The sequence below is a fragment of the Schistocerca cancellata genome, chromosome 3 (genome assembly GCF_023864275.1).
Source record: "Schistocerca cancellata isolate TAMUIC-IGC-003103 chromosome 3, iqSchCanc2.1, whole genome shotgun sequence".
Lineage (NCBI taxonomy): Eukaryota > Metazoa > Arthropoda > Insecta > Orthoptera > Acrididae > Schistocerca > Schistocerca cancellata.
The window spans coordinates 684,645,058-684,660,766 of NC_064628.1; the positions used below are offsets into that span (position 1 = coordinate 684,645,058).

A 15,709-nucleotide genomic window follows, 5' to 3' on the forward strand; every position below is an offset into this window, starting at 1 on the left:
TGAACGGCTTCTTGTGTTTTTATGTTCATGAGTCTACTGTTTTTTCCCGCCGTTTTTCTAAGTGATGTCTCTTCTCTGTTTATTTCCTTGTACTCTCTTCGGCTGAAGAGCAGCGTATTGTGCTGCTGCCAGCCTACCTGCTTGCTCGGGTGTCAAAATAACAATAAAGTAAAAAAAAAAAACCCTATCTGCCGCTGTGTCGCCTCTATAGTGCTGTTTTCAGTGAATGTCCAGTGTTGTGCGTCCCCTATCAGTGTTGCGAACAGCCACCATACCGTCCATAGTTGTGTGTTTGATCTCGTGCGAACAGACATCAGACTGTCACCGTGTCTTTTAATTGTGTCTGTCTACTTACTGAGTGTCTTCGTCCGCATCGCCACCGCCGTGTTTTTATATTTTAAGTTACGCAACTTTCCGCCATTTTACTCTTATGGTCAAAGTCACTGTTTTATCGCGTTTTTTTATTGTTTTTTATCTTACCATTGTGTTGTTTAACTCTTGGCTGTAGAGCGGCGTATTAAGCTGCTGTCAGCCCCCCCCTCCCCCTCTAGGGGGGATCGAAAATCAATAAAGGAGAAATAAACAAAGACGGGAACATTAAGAGACCTATGCGAATCCCACTGTTAAGCGCAGAGGAGCGAGCAGTTAGGTGTCAAGGGTACAGTGAATATCTCAACGAGGGGGAGGATTTGCTGCTGTGATAGCAGAAGAAACGTAAGTCCATATGGAAGGCATAGGGTATTCTGCAAAGAAGTTATAGTTCAATAGAGCAGTGGAAGACCTGCAATCGAATAACGCAGATGAGACAGATAACATTCCTCCTCTATTTCTAAAATCATTGGGGGAAATAGCAACCCAACGATTTTTCAAGTTGATGTGTAGGATCCACGAGAATGCAGACAAGCCATCACACTTTCGGAAAAAAGTCATCCACACAATCTCGAAGACAGCAAGGGCAGATAAGTGTGAGAACTACCACAAAATCAAATAACTGCTTAGGATGCCATGGCCAGGACCAGTTAATGTGAGAGTTTTCTGGGTATGATGGTGCGTCACATTCTAAAACTGATGAACTCAACGTTTCGGTCCTGAAACCGTGGCCGAAACATTGGTTCCATCTGTGAAAACTTACATGTTAACTATTGCATAATCAGATTAACAGCTTACGCTACCAAGTTACTGACAAGAATAATATACAGAAGAATGGGGGAGAAAATTGGAGATTTGGTAGATGATGTTCGGTCTGACTTTCGGAAGTGTAAGGGCATCAGGCATGTAATTCTGATCTTGCGATTGATAGTAGCCGGCCGCGGTGGTCTAGCGGTTCTGGCGCTGCAGTCCGGAACCGCGGGACTGCTACGGTCGCAGGTTCGAATCCTGCCTCGGGCATGGGTGTATGTGATGTCCTTAGGTTAGTTAGGTTTAAGTAGTTCTAAGTTCTAGGGGACTGATGACCACAGATGTTAAGTCCCATAGTGCTCAGAGCCATTTGAACCATTTTTTGATTGATAGTAGAAGCAATACTTAAGAAAAATCAAGACACTTTCATAGGAGTTACTGACCTAGATGAGGCGTGTGACAGTGTAAAACGGAGCAAGATATTCGAAATTCTACGAAAACACGAATATGCTGTAGTGAAAGAGTGATAATACACATCATGTGAAAGAATGAAGAGGGAACAATAAGAACGGAAGTTGAAGAACTAAGTGATCTGAATAAAAAGGGAATAAGACTTGAATGTAGAATTTCGTCTGTGACCTGGTACCTAGAAAGGCAGAATTGGGTTACATTTGTGGACGGGGTCGTAACCAATTGCTGTTGGTTAGTTTATTTTTTCAGTCACGTACACTTCATTTGGAAACAACAACAATTAAAAGGTGACAATAAATTAAGAAGTGTTCCACGGCTGAAGGCCTTAATGACAGCAAATTCAAAACTATTTCTCGGCTGAAGGCCCCACTAGTGATAATTTGAAACTACTTCACGGCTGAATGCCGGAATAGCAATCTTAAGAACGAGTTAAACTACTTCAACCAGAAATTACAGTTATTAAAATATTTTCAAAAGAACAATCATCAAAGTCTCACTGCTAGAATATAAATGTTTAATTAAAATTTTAAGACAAGCAACACATGACAAAAGAGTCAACTATTTCTCGGCCGAAGGCCCCAATAACTATACTTTAAAAACTGTTTCACGGCCGAAGGCCTGAATAGCAATCCTTTAAGAACCAGTTAAACATCTTCAAACTTGAAATTATAGTTATTAAAATTTCTTTTTTTAAAAAAAAAAAAAAAAAAAAGCAATCTTCAAATCTGACCAAACCAAGGAAAGAGGGGTGGGGGGAGGGGGGGCGCAGACGTTGCTCCACATAGAGTGCAAGCGATGAGACAGGCAGCCACTTCACGAGATGGTAACTCAGACTAGTGGCAGTTTAAACGCATGGCCAATAATCATTTGCCGAATCTACCTAACGTCCGATGACCAATGCAATGATGGAATAACACACCCAAGCCGGAACCGGCGGTCACTACGTCTTCAGATTCCGGTGTTTAGATCATCCGGAAGCAGAAAGGAGCCACTACTACCAGAGTAGAGTAAAAAAAAAAGACACACCACCCGGCCCACAATACCGGACAGCAGCGGCAAGGCGAGGAAAAGTACACTGCCGTAACATACACTAAGCTCCAGGGCAGGTAAATGGGGCGTCTGCAGCCACTAGGCAGGAAAAATACCACCTGTTGAACTTCACAAACAATAACATGGAAGGCTAATTATGTTCGCCTTCCCCAAACGCTCCGCTCGCTGCTCTTCGTCTCGGTGACACTGCGACCAGCAAGACGCAAGCAAATAGCGAGATCTCACAATGGCGGAGGTTTCACTACTTGAATTAAGGTCCACTCAACTTAAACTTCCTGCGTCCGGTTGACAACGAGGTTGTACCCCTCGCGACTACGGCATGCATGTCGCCAGTGGTCCCGGCGTGTTCCCGCGCTGCGCGGACCTGGCTGCTCGTCCGTTCCCAACCGAATTGCCGACTCACACTCCCGGAAACACCACAACGTCGCCCCAATGATAGTACCACCGTAACTAGATATCGATAACCGCCGCTGCTGCCACTAGCGGAAAGACAACGTTTGCAAACGGAGTGGCGCCAATGAGCACAAATATGACGACAACTGCAACTATACCAACTAAACGATGCCAGCCTAGCAACGGCACCAACGCCAGCCGTAGCACGCCTCATCGTCCTTACTGTTCAATCTATACAGCGAAGAAACAATGACGGAAGTAAAAGAAATGTTCAAGAGTTTGTTTAAAATTCAGGATGAAAGAATATCAGTAATAGGATTTGTGGTGTCACCACCAGACACCACACTTGCTAGGTGCTAGCTTTTAAATCGGCCGCGGTCCGCTAGTATACGACGGACCCGCATGTCGCCACTGTCAGTGATGGCAGACCGAGCGCCGCCACACGGCAGGTCTAGAGACAGATCCTAGCACTCGTCCCAGTTGTACAGCAGACGTTGCTAGCGATGCTACCCTGACACATAGCGCTCTCATTTGCCGAGACAATAGTTAGCATAGCCTTCAGCTACGTCATTTGCTACGACCTAGCAAGGCGCCAGTATCATTTAATATTTATCTATGGATGCCTGTACCGTCAGACCGATGTTCTCCAATTCTGGATTAAAGTATTCCAAGAGCTTCGTACTTTATTTATTAGACTCAACTTCCTTAACTGTTCCAGACCTCACGCCAGCCTGCGTGAGTTTAACGCGTGCGTTTCGGCTTCCTCCAAACCCCGTGAATTGGCTCCTGCCAATTCACTACAGGATTCGCTGATGGCAATGCTATCCTCAATCAAATTGAAGAAGAATTACAGGATCTGTTGAATGGAATGAACCGTTTAATGAGCATACAATATGGACTGAGAAAGACGAAAGCAATGAGGAGTAGCAGGAATGAAGTTAACTATAAACGTAACGTCAACTCGGAGACCACGAAGTAGACGAAATGAGGGAATTTGCTAGCTTGGAAGCAAAATAGCTGAAGACAAACGAAGCCAATAAGAACATAAAAAAATGAACTAGTACAGGCAAGTCTGCTAGTGTCAAATATGGCCTTTAATTTGACGTAGAATTTTTATAGAATGTACTTCTGGAGCTCAGCACTGCATTGCAGTGAATCATGGGCTGTGGTTACACGAAAAAAGGATCGAGGCATCTGATGTGTGATACTATAGATGAATGTTGAAAATTAGATGGCTGATACAATAAGGAATGAGGAGGTTCTTCGCAAATTCATCGATGAACGGAACATATGGAAAACACTGAGAAAGAAAAGAAGCGACTGGGTAGCAGGATATGTATGAAGAATAACTTACATGGGACTAGATGGAGCTGTAGAAGCTGATAACTTTAGCCAAAGCTAAGATTTGATTACATCCTACAGATGATTGAGGCGTTGGAGTGCAAGTGCTACTTTGAGATGAAGAGGTCGGCACAAGAGAGGAATTCGTGGCGGCTGCATCGAACCAGTCAAAACACTAATGGCTCAAAGAGAGCTTCTCTGATAGCTCATTATTTCCTGACAAATCCTGGTGAGCTGGAAATGGAGCAGAGGAATCCCTAAATAGGGATATTTGGGAGAGGATAATCTGTTTCGATAATGTTCTTAGGACGGGGTGAAAACCAAATAGCCTTGACGGAACCGAGGGATAAGAACTGTTGTAATTTGATTCGGGAATGATACGTCTCAGGCGGAAACGTAAAGGATACTTATGTGTGTCTCTAAATGCGTACCTCACTCACCATGTATTATACCCAGTAACTGTTAATCAGTGATTCACTCTCAACTCTAATAAATTTATAAAAGTTCAGTGCCAGCAAGACGAAACCATGTTCAGATGGTTCAAACAGCCCTAAGCACTATGGGACTTAACATCTGAGGTCATCAGTCCCCTAAACTTAGAACTACTTAAACCTATCTAATCTAAGTACATCACACAGATCCATGTCCGACGCAGGATTCGAATCTGCGACCGTAGCAGCAGCGCGGTTCCGGACTGAAGCACCTAGAACCGCTCTGCCATTTCGGCCGGCAGAAAACCATGTCTCATAGAAGATCATTAGAATTAGCTAGCGATGGAAAGGAAGACAAACGTGTTATCCTTGTCTGATTGAAACCTCAAAGTGGGATTGGTGCGTGTTGATCACCTAGCCAAAGAACTTACTACACTGAGAAATTCCAGGTACGGATTACAGGCATAGAGAGGATGGTAGATGAGAAGATGGCCCAGGGAGTAAAGAATGGTCGAGTCCGTTCCTTGAGAACGAAGGGTCGACCAAACTGCAAATGAATTGGCACTGTGTTGGCTGACCTTACAAAGATGGAAATATAAGAGTGGAGGAGGAAAAACAGAACAGAGATGTGTGGAAGCAGTTTATTGAGGAGACCAAGGGCCAACCAGAGCTATTGTGTCGAATAAGAAGAAAGAACAGGGAATGAAATGAATTTAAGGAAGACGACATAGTAGAACCATGAACAGAGCTTTTGCTAAGGGATGAAGTTGCAATTAACTGGTCACTGGAACGAACAGATACAGTAATATTACTAGCATGCAAACATGTTATATCTTGTACACGACTCAACAAAGCATTTCGAGGAACAATGCTACTATCATCTTCAGTATGTCTTTCAGAACTCTGTGTTAAGTTGTATGTAGAAAATAAAATGGCTGAATGCTACCAACTTATTTTTTTATTCGAGTCACCAGTCTTCTGACTTGGTTGATGTGGCCCGCTAAGATTTTCTCTCCTGTGCTAACCTCTTCATCTCAGAGTGGCAATTACCAACTACATCCTCAATTATTTCTTGGGTGTACTCCAACCTCCGTTTTCTCTACATGTTTTACTTTCCACAGCTCCCTCCAGTACCGTGGGAGTTATTCCCTGATGTCTTAACAGATGACCTATCTTCCTGTTCCTTCTTCTTGTTAGAGTTTTCCATACATTTTTGTCCTCACCAAATCTCTGGAGAACCTCCTCATTCCTTAGCTTATCAATCCACCTAATTTTCAACATTCTTCTGTAACACCATATCTCAAATGCTTCGATTTTCTTGTTTTCTGGTTTTCCCGCAGTCCATGTTTGACTACCATACAATGCTGTGCTCCAAACGTACATTTTCAGAAATTTATTCCTCAAATTAAGGCCTATGTTTCATACTAATAAACTTCCCTTGGCCAGGAATGCCCTTTTTTTCCCGTGACAGTCTGCTTCTCATGTCCTCCTTGCTCCGACCGTCGTAGGTTGTTTTTCTGCCTAAGTAGCAGAATTCGTTGACTTCGTCTACTCCGTTATCCCCAATTTTGATGTTAACTTTCTCGCTGTTTTCACTTCTGGTAGTTCTCATTACTTTGGTCTTTTTTTTTCGATTTACTCTCAACCCATATTCTCTACTCATTAGACTCTTCATTCCATTCAACACATCCTGTAATTCTTCTTCACTTTCTCTAATAATAGCAATATCATCAGCGAATGTTATCATTTTCAGCTCGAATTTTAATCCCATTCTTGAACCTTTCATTTCGTCTTTGTCTCTTCGATGAATAGATTGAACAGTAAGGGTGAAAGACTGCATCTCTGTCTTATACCATTTTTAATTTGTGCAGTTGGTGTCCCAATCTTATTGCTCCCTCTTAGTTCCTGTACATATTGTATATTACCCGTCTTTCACTATATCTTAGTCCTATTTTTCTCAGAATTTCAAACATCTTGCATCATCTTACTTTGTAGAACGCTTTTTCCAGGTCGATAAATCCTATCAACGCATCTTGATTTTTCTACAATCTTACTTCCATTACCAACCTCAACGTCAGAATTGCCTCTCTGGCGACTTTTACCTTTCCTGAAGACAAACTGATCGTCATCTATCACATCCTCAATTTTATTTTCCATTTTCCTGTATGTTCTTCTTGTCGGAAACTTGGATGCATGAGTGTTGGGCTGATTGTGCTATAATTGTCGCACTTATGGGCTCTTGCAGCCTTCGGAATTGTGTGGACGATGATTTTGCGAAAATCTGATGGTATATCACCCGATTTTCTAATCTTACCGTAAATGTTTTAGGAATTCCGGCGGAGCTTTACCTATACCTTCTGCCCTATTTGATCTTATGTCTTCCAAAGCTCTTTTAAGTTCTTTTCCAATACTGGATTGTCTGTCTCTTTCCTATCGACTCCTGTTTCTTCTTCTATAGCGTTATCCGACAAGTCCGCGCCTCATAGAGGCCTCCAATTTACTCTTTCCACCTATCTGCTCTCTCTTCTGCATTTAACAATGGAATTCCTATTGCACTCTTAATGTTACCGCCTCTGTTTTTAATTCACCGAAGGCTGTTTTGACTTTTATGTATGCTGAGTCAGTCCTGCCGACAATATTTTTTCGCATTTTGGTTGCGGCCATTTGTCGTTAGCTTCCCTGCGCTTCCTACTTTTTTCACTCTTAACTGTCATTGTCTTTTTTAGAGAAGTCAATTTTCTCCAATCGAGCTGCCTACTGAGCTATTCACTAAAGCAGGATCTATACCCTCTGAGAACTTTACGCATATCTCTTCATTCCTTAGTATTTACGTATACCACTTGTTTGTACATCAATTTTTCCGGACTAGTCTCTGAAACTTCAGTCTACTCTCCATCATTATTAAATTGTGATCGGTTCCTGGGTACGCCTTACAATATAATATCGGATTTCGGAATCTCTGCTTGACAATGACGTAATCTGATATCTTCTCAAATCTTCCAGCCCTTTTCCACGTATATCTCCTTTCTCTTTCTCAGCTCTTACTAGCTGAAATTTGTTGGAGAATTCAATTAGTCTTTCTCCTCTCTCATTCCTAACACCAGGCCACATTCTCCATTAACCCTTTCTGCTGTTCCTTCCCCTACAACCGCATTCGAGTCCCCCATCATTATTACATTTCCATCTCCATTTACGTACTAAATTACCCGTTCAATATCCTCATATACATTCTCTATCTCTTCAGCTTCTGCTTGGAACGTCGGCGTGTGTACCTGAACTGTTGTTGTCGGTATTGGTTTGCTGTCTGTTCTGATGAGAACAGCCTATCACCGAACTGTTCACAGTAAGTCACTTTACGCCCTACATTCCTATTCAAAACGAACCCTACTCCCGTTATACCATTTTCTACTGCTGTCGATGTTACGCTATGCTCATCTGGCCAGAATCCTGATCTTTTCACTTCACTAACCACCCATTTATAGATTTAATCTTAACATTTCCCTTTTCAGATTTCGTAGTTTCCCTACCGCGTTCAGACTTCCTACTCCCCGACTCGTAGAACGTTATTCTTTCGTTGGTTATTCAATCTTTTTTTCGAAGTCACCTCCCGCTTGGGAATCATGACACTTTTTCAATTTCAGGTAATCCTGTAGATACACATTATGTGCCTTTAACTTAGTGGTTTTCATTGACTGCTGCATCCTGTTCTATTAATCATTGCTGATCCTTACGCTTTTCGGAACAGTTTCGCACCCTAACGGCGAGAGAGTTCTCTGAACCTCTGTCTGCTCCTCCGCCCTCTTTGACAAGGCCGGTGGCAGAACGAGAGGTTTTCGGCCCCCATTGATTATTTTTATAGAAACTTAAATAGTAGTGTGGTTCGCACCCGGGACCGAGGTCTTTCTGATTATTAGTCAAAGACAATACGCTAGGCCACGGGTGTTCCCAAGTTTTAACTATCAAATCGAAAAAAATAAAGTTATTTAATTTACTGGTTTCCTTCGTTTGTTTATACATGTCTGCAGTCCTGGTACACAATGAAATCTCGCGCAGCAGTACCTAGCACACCACTAGAGGAGACAATCGAAAATGGTGGAGCCAGCTGATAAACTGGGCATGGGCGTCGCTATTTTGTTTTACTACGGTAATGTGGCGCGAGGATTACATATACAGACAAAGTAAGAAGTTCGTTACATAACTTTATTTTTTTGGAGGTGATAATTGAAACTTCGACTGCCTCCCCTACAAGTAAGAAGTACACATCTCTCTGCAAGAAACATGCTGAAAACTGAAAAGCTGATCACACTATTCCGGCGTCTGCCGGAGGGTAGGTGTCACCCTGCAGGGCAACCGCGCCGCGCGCACCTCGGCGCTGAGCGGCCGTGACTCATCGGAGGAACGGTCTCCAGCGGCGCGGCGGCCAAGGCAGGGCGGGTGCTGGAGCTGGAGCCGGTGCGCGGGCGGCTGGTCCGGCTGGAGAACCTGCAGCCTCAGTCTGCCGCCAGCAGCCGCGCCGTCCGGACGCTGCGGGACCCGTCCGCCTCTGCAAACAGCGTACGTACTCCAGCTGCTACCTGCTGCTCGCTGCTCGCTGCTCCTTCTGCGCGGGTCTAGGGGCTGGTGGCTGGTGCCAGCGTCTTCAGGCCACGCCGCACTCACTATAACACTGGCACCAGGCAGATAAAATTCGTGTTATTCCTACTGCAGTAATTCAACACAGTGCGTTTCGAACAATGGACTCGACCTCAGGAGAATGTTCAGTACCGATAGTTATTCGTTGAACGCACTCCTGGCGATGCATGGTACACATTCACACGAATGAAATTCGCCTGCAAATTTTTCTCGTTTTTGTCGGTACTTCAGCTACTTGCACAGTCAAATGTTATTCGTTGTTCCATTAGCAATTATGGCAAGGTCCTACTATCCGAGCGCAACTTTTATACGCCTATAGTTCTGTTATATTTGGAAAGAAACGGAGGCCTGACATCCTCTCTTACGTTTAAAACCGATGTTTCCGTTTAAAATACACTACCAGTAACTCTCCCCCCAGCCCCTCTTCGTTAAAGATTGGAACTACTCGCACGAAACAGCTTCAAACATTTGATCGATTTACAATGTGTTAGATATTTGACGTTAAGCATGTACACGGGAACAAGTTTCGGAAAGAATTCAAACCACGCCTAAATTTATTCGAAGTCGCTAAGTGCTCCCATTATCAAACACTGAATGAGAAGAGTCTGGGTAATTCGCACTTCGGCATATTTTCAGGTGGTGCCCCATTGCTCTTATATATATATGAACAAATAAATGTATTACCACCATGAGCTGCTGGTGACCGTCCCTGATAGCTGAGAGGCCAGCGCGACAGAATGTCAAACCTACGAGCCCCGGTTGGATCCTCGACTGCGTGTTGTGTTGTCCTAATCATCATCATTTCATCCCCATCGACAAGCAAGTCGCCGAAGTGGCGTCCACTCGAAAGAATTTCACCAGGCGAACGGTCTACCCGACGGGAGGCCCTAGTCACACGACATTATTATTAATATTAGCTGCTGGTAAAATACTGTATTTATACAACCGCTTTCAGTCTTCTGACCATCAGCAGGTTCATGAAAGTATTCACAGCATCATGTTAGGCGAACTACGATAAGGATTTTATATTTCGCCTAACATGATGCTGTGAACACTTTTACGAACCTGATGATGGTCAGACGACTGAAACTGGTTGTATAACTACTGTGTTAACCCTCTAACATAAGATTATACCTCTCAATGAGTAGATCTTGGCAGCATTTTAATTCGAACAGTAATTGTACAAAACATTGAATATCACATTTTTGTTGCCATTACATACGCAACCTGCAACTGAGACCGCGCACTGTGTTAGTCTTTTAGTAATTGTAGATTATGCATGTCTTGTAGCACATACCAGGGCAGTGAAATGTGTTAATCTGTTATTAGAGAATGCAGCATAAAATTCGTTTGACTATACTGATGTTTTGACTCTCTGGAACACAAAAACCGCAGTCAGAAAAAAAGTATGTGTCCAGAATGAGATTATCACTCTGCAGCGGAGTGTGCACTGATATGAAACTTCCTGGCAGATTAAAACTGTGTGCCCGACCGAGACTCGAACTCGGGACCTTTGCCTTTCGCGGGCAAGTGCTCTAAGTATGTGTTTTGGATTATCTGTGTGTTTCCGTTATCCGTACAGTGTCGGGTCCACTTTAACATGGGGCTTACTGTAGCTGGTTCGATTACCAACTCTATTGTTTCTCATTTACGAGTTCGTATCTACAGCCTATCCTCTGCACATAACTACGAAGTACATGGCGAGACGGAGCTGTTTTTTTTTTTATTATTTTAATTTTTTTTTTTATTCAGTGGCTTTCGGTACGTGCCTATATAGACAACTCAACAGTGCAAAGACTATGCAACAGATTGCTTCGGCAGTTCAGTATGTTCATTAGGGGCAAGTTACATAGTCTTAGTCTTGTCATGTGACGCCTTGCCGGCGATGTTCGTGTTACCTATGACCACATTAATGTAAGGACAGCACAACACTCAGTCCATGAGTGGAGAAAAAAAAATGTCAGATCTGGCCGGCAATCGAACCCGAGCCTCTTCGGTTAGCAAACTGCTGCGCTGACCCAAAGCTATCAAGGCAGACAGTCAGCCTTGTCCTTCACTCTTTCCCCTAATTCTTATTGTATAATAGAAACAAAGTTTTGGAGGTTATTCTGGGATATTTTCCGAGTATTTTAGTGTAAGAACTGAGTGTTCTCCAGCGACTCGATGCAGAGTAATAACGTAATTATAATTATCCCGTTTGTTACCACAATCGCTTTTGTTTCTTTGTAAATACTTTCACAAGAGTGAAAGAGACTGTAATATACAATCACCAAACTTAACACGGAATGAGCGTGAATCTCGTAGGCGTCTATGTACAGATGCATAAGTACCATCACATGATTGCCGGCGCTGCGGGAACATACCGTCGTTGTACCGCTGTTGCACTGCATTCAGTTAATCCATGCACAACTGTCATATCAGCCTATTTTCCATCTGTAAAACAGTCCATGCTGCTGTGATCGCTGTTTACCTAGAAGCACCGAGCGAGGCAGTGGAGTGGTCAGCACACTGGTCTCGGTTTCGGGAGGATGACGGTTCAAACCCGCGACCGGCCATCCTGATTTAGGTTTTCCTTGATTTCCCTAGATCGTTTCAGGCAAATGCTGGAATGGTTCCTTTGAAAGAGGACTGCCAATTTCCTTCCCCAGCCTTCCCTAACCCGAGCTCGTTGTCGAAGGGACGTTAAACACTAATTTCCTCCTCCTTCGAGACAAAAGCGAGCTCTGCAGACTGCAACCTTGCAAGCGAAGAGTTAAGTGGACATTACTGCTGTCGACAGCAAGTACCTTGAGTGAATGAGGCCCACAGCGCATACAGTCGACATTTGCGTTACTGTGTACGTAATTTCGGAGTAGTACACATACAAAGATAAATGAGGGTAAGAAATCAAACGAAATGCAGTCACTCTTTAACGAGGCATCGGAGACCACAGGCCACTTGTGCCAAAATATTCTGAAAAATCCCTGAACAACTCAGAAATTTTGTTGGTGAAGATCGGGTCAGCCTGAAGTGAAATGGTTGCACCTATCACTTAAAACTCGTATTCTTTGCAATGCAGTCCAGTGTGTTTCGAGCTGTGAGCTCATCTTCGAGTTTATAACCAAGAATAACTAATCACGTTTCTTGAATGTACCGCGTGGATGGATAAATTGCTCGAAATAGATAATGCTGAATACATTAGCAACAATTTACCAAAAAAAAAAAAAAACGCCGTTGCTATCATTTCTTGCGCAATTTTCATTTATTTAGAGGATTTATGCAGAAGTGAGTGACTTTAACAGTGACGCACTGTTGTGACTGTTTTGTACATAGTATGTGTATACATCTACATCTATTCTTTGATAATCAGTGCTAAGTGCAGTAATGTTGAAACGCACAGTATGGAATAAATTTGGTAGCATAGTTTGTAACTAAATGGCCGTACTACAGATCCTTAGCAGTTCTAGAGGTTTAGATAACTGCGCAGTTGTACTTCCTATGCTTCTCCGTACTGTAATTAATCTTCCCTCCTCAGCACTTTCGTACTTCAATTGAAATATTCGATTCCGTATGAATTTCGGCCTGGCTTTAGTTAACTTTTATAGTTGTATTATATATACCACACCTAAAAATAATTTTGCATATATTTGACCACCAAAAAGCTATTTTTCTCATAATATAATTTTATTTTTCATATCGCTCCATAAGGAACATCAATTTCGAACAATGAAAATTGGTAATCACAGTTGTTAACTTAAATGAGTCAAAACCCACTTTTCAGTAAAACTAATATTATTATTCTTTAGCTTTTATGTAAACAAAATTTCTGTTTTCATTTTCAATTTTTCTAATTTTGCTGTCGATAATGCAATCGTCGGTTATACAAAGTCAGGAAGTTGATAGTTTTTATATTATCATATTATATATTCCACAGCTAAAAATAATTTTGCATATATTTGACCACCAAAAAACTATTTTTCTGATTATATAATTTTATTTTTCATATCGCTCCATTAGAAACATTGATCTTGAACAATAATAATGACAGTTGTTAACTTAAATGATTCATAACCCACTTTACAGTGAAACTAATATTATTATTCTTTAGCTTTCATCCAAACAAAATTTTTGTTTTAATTTTTAATTTTTATAATTTTGCTGTCTATAATGCAATCGACGATTATACAAAGTCAGGAAGTTGATAGTTTTTATATTATCAAAATCAGCAACTTTCATTAGTAATTCTTAGGCCCATACATCTTTATATACTCAATTATTTCCAGAAAACGTTATGTATATTATATGTGAAAAGTAATTTCAATTAAGTCACGAAAAATCATTTGAAGGATTTGGATGCTAAATAAGTAATACATATAGAAATTTTGGGCATGAAACGCGCCATTATAGTTTCAGTTGTTGTCAAGATTGGTCAATGTTACTATCAAGTTCTTGGGGTGTTGTGTTGAAATGTTGCACAATGCATTTACGTAACAAGTGGTGTTGTAGAAGCGTCAAGAATTTACGAATAAATACCAATAATGTCAAAAATTAATAATATTCCAGAGACTTTTACTACAACAAAAAGCATTGGAACTATTATCTGGAGGGCATATAAAGGAACCGACGCCTTAGACAACCAGGCAGCCGTAGCAGGATAAGCAGCATTTATCTGCTAATCTAATGTTTCTGTCCTTGTGAAATTATATAAACGTCGACAACATGACAATAGTTCAATATAGAATAGTTACTTTCTGTACATCTACGAACATTTTGACAGTAAGGGATAGGTTTTTTTTACAGTACCTACATATGTTTTCTGCAAATCATTGTGAAGTCAAGGTGCAGGCTAAGTTCAGTACAAAGTATCAGTCTTCGTTACACTCTCTTCTACATTTTAGTAGACTGCAGGCACCAGACACAAATTGGGTCCCTCGTGTTGCATTCATTCTGCTCAATGGGTTTCAATAACATTGCGCATATTCAGACATACATTAAGGAATAACAGAGTAAGTCTCTTGGAGGTAACACTGTGGAGGGTCCTAACGAAATGCAGGATATTGAATAAAGCTGCTACAAATGTATTTAAATGCTGCTTCAGCTGCTTGCTTGGTCCTATGTTCTTTAGAGTTACGTAAAAAATGCGCGGCGTGGGTGACGAAGCTTTTGCACATCGTATACGTGTGCATCATACAGTTCCCTAAGTCACTGCAGGGACGCCCTTGAATAAATGACACCAGTGTTTCTGTCGCTCTCTAGCTGCAGGCTGTATTTAGATATTTTCACGCCAGTACGTTGGCAACTGTGTACAGCTTCAAAAGCCGTAGCTTTAATCAATGTTCGCGTACTATGCTTTCATTTTTTTAAAGTAAACATTTGCTAATTTGAAGTCTTCTTTGATACCCACTAGCGAATTTGACGAATCTGTGGCCAGATCTCTAGATGGTCTGCACTACTCCAACCAGATAAAATGACTCCTTTACACAAGGAAAAAAAAATTTACGTAGGTGATGTCTCGCAGCTTCTCATTATTTAAAGGGCCAAGCCAAAGAACTTGACATATATAACACTGACATAAATAATAAACTTTAATCTGAGAGATGGTTTTACAACCATGTATACTGATAGAAAATCATTTTATCGTCGCAGTTACCGTCGGAAAACGTTGGCCACAGATGTGAAATGAAGAGGCTCATAAAAACACGCCCCTTTCCGAACATATACAACTATTTCAGGAAATACCAGTTCTCTGCAACCATATTATTTTCGTCAGCTATGATTCTTGAAATCCTTCTGGCCATTTCTTTGCTTTCTGCTGTAAAATATTTCTCATTTTACACTCTTCTTTAGTATGTGCTATTTATTTATCCGTTCAGCTCCAATGGAGTATTGTGATTGAATGTTCTGTTTCATTTCTAGATATTCAGAGCGCTCGTTGTTATAGACGGTTACGTTCGACAAATGCTTCAGCAAGTAGCATTTTTATTTTTTTATTTTTTACCAGCTCAATCTTTTTTCGTCTGTGGATATGATTATACAGGGTGTTACAAAAAGGTACGGCCAAACTTTCAGGAAACATTCCTCACACACAAAGAAAGAAAATATGTTATGTGGACATGTGTCTGGAAACGCTTACTTTCATGTTAGAGCTCATTTTATTATTTCTCTTCAAATCACATTAATCATGGAATGGAAACACACAGCAACAGAACGTACCAGCGTGACTTCAAACACTTTGTTACAGGACATGTTCAAAATGTCCTCCGTTAGCGAGGATACATGCATCCACCCTCTGT

General features: G+C 41.6%; 1 protein-coding gene across 1 annotated transcript in view; it reads left to right on the forward strand.

The window, feature by feature from the left end:
- The first annotated feature begins 8,894 nt into the window (after positions 1 to 8,894).
- Positions 8,895 to 15,709, forward strand: part of LOC126176510 (serine/threonine-protein kinase par-1-like) — a 488,353-nt gene continuing 481,538 nt past the window's right edge. The window contains exons 1-2 of the mRNA XM_049923666.1: positions 8,895 to 8,949; positions 9,202 to 9,359. Of these exons, the coding sequence (XP_049779623.1) occupies positions 8,895 to 8,949; positions 9,202 to 9,359 (213 nt within the window). The remainder of the gene's footprint in view (positions 8,950 to 9,201; positions 9,360 to 15,709) is intronic.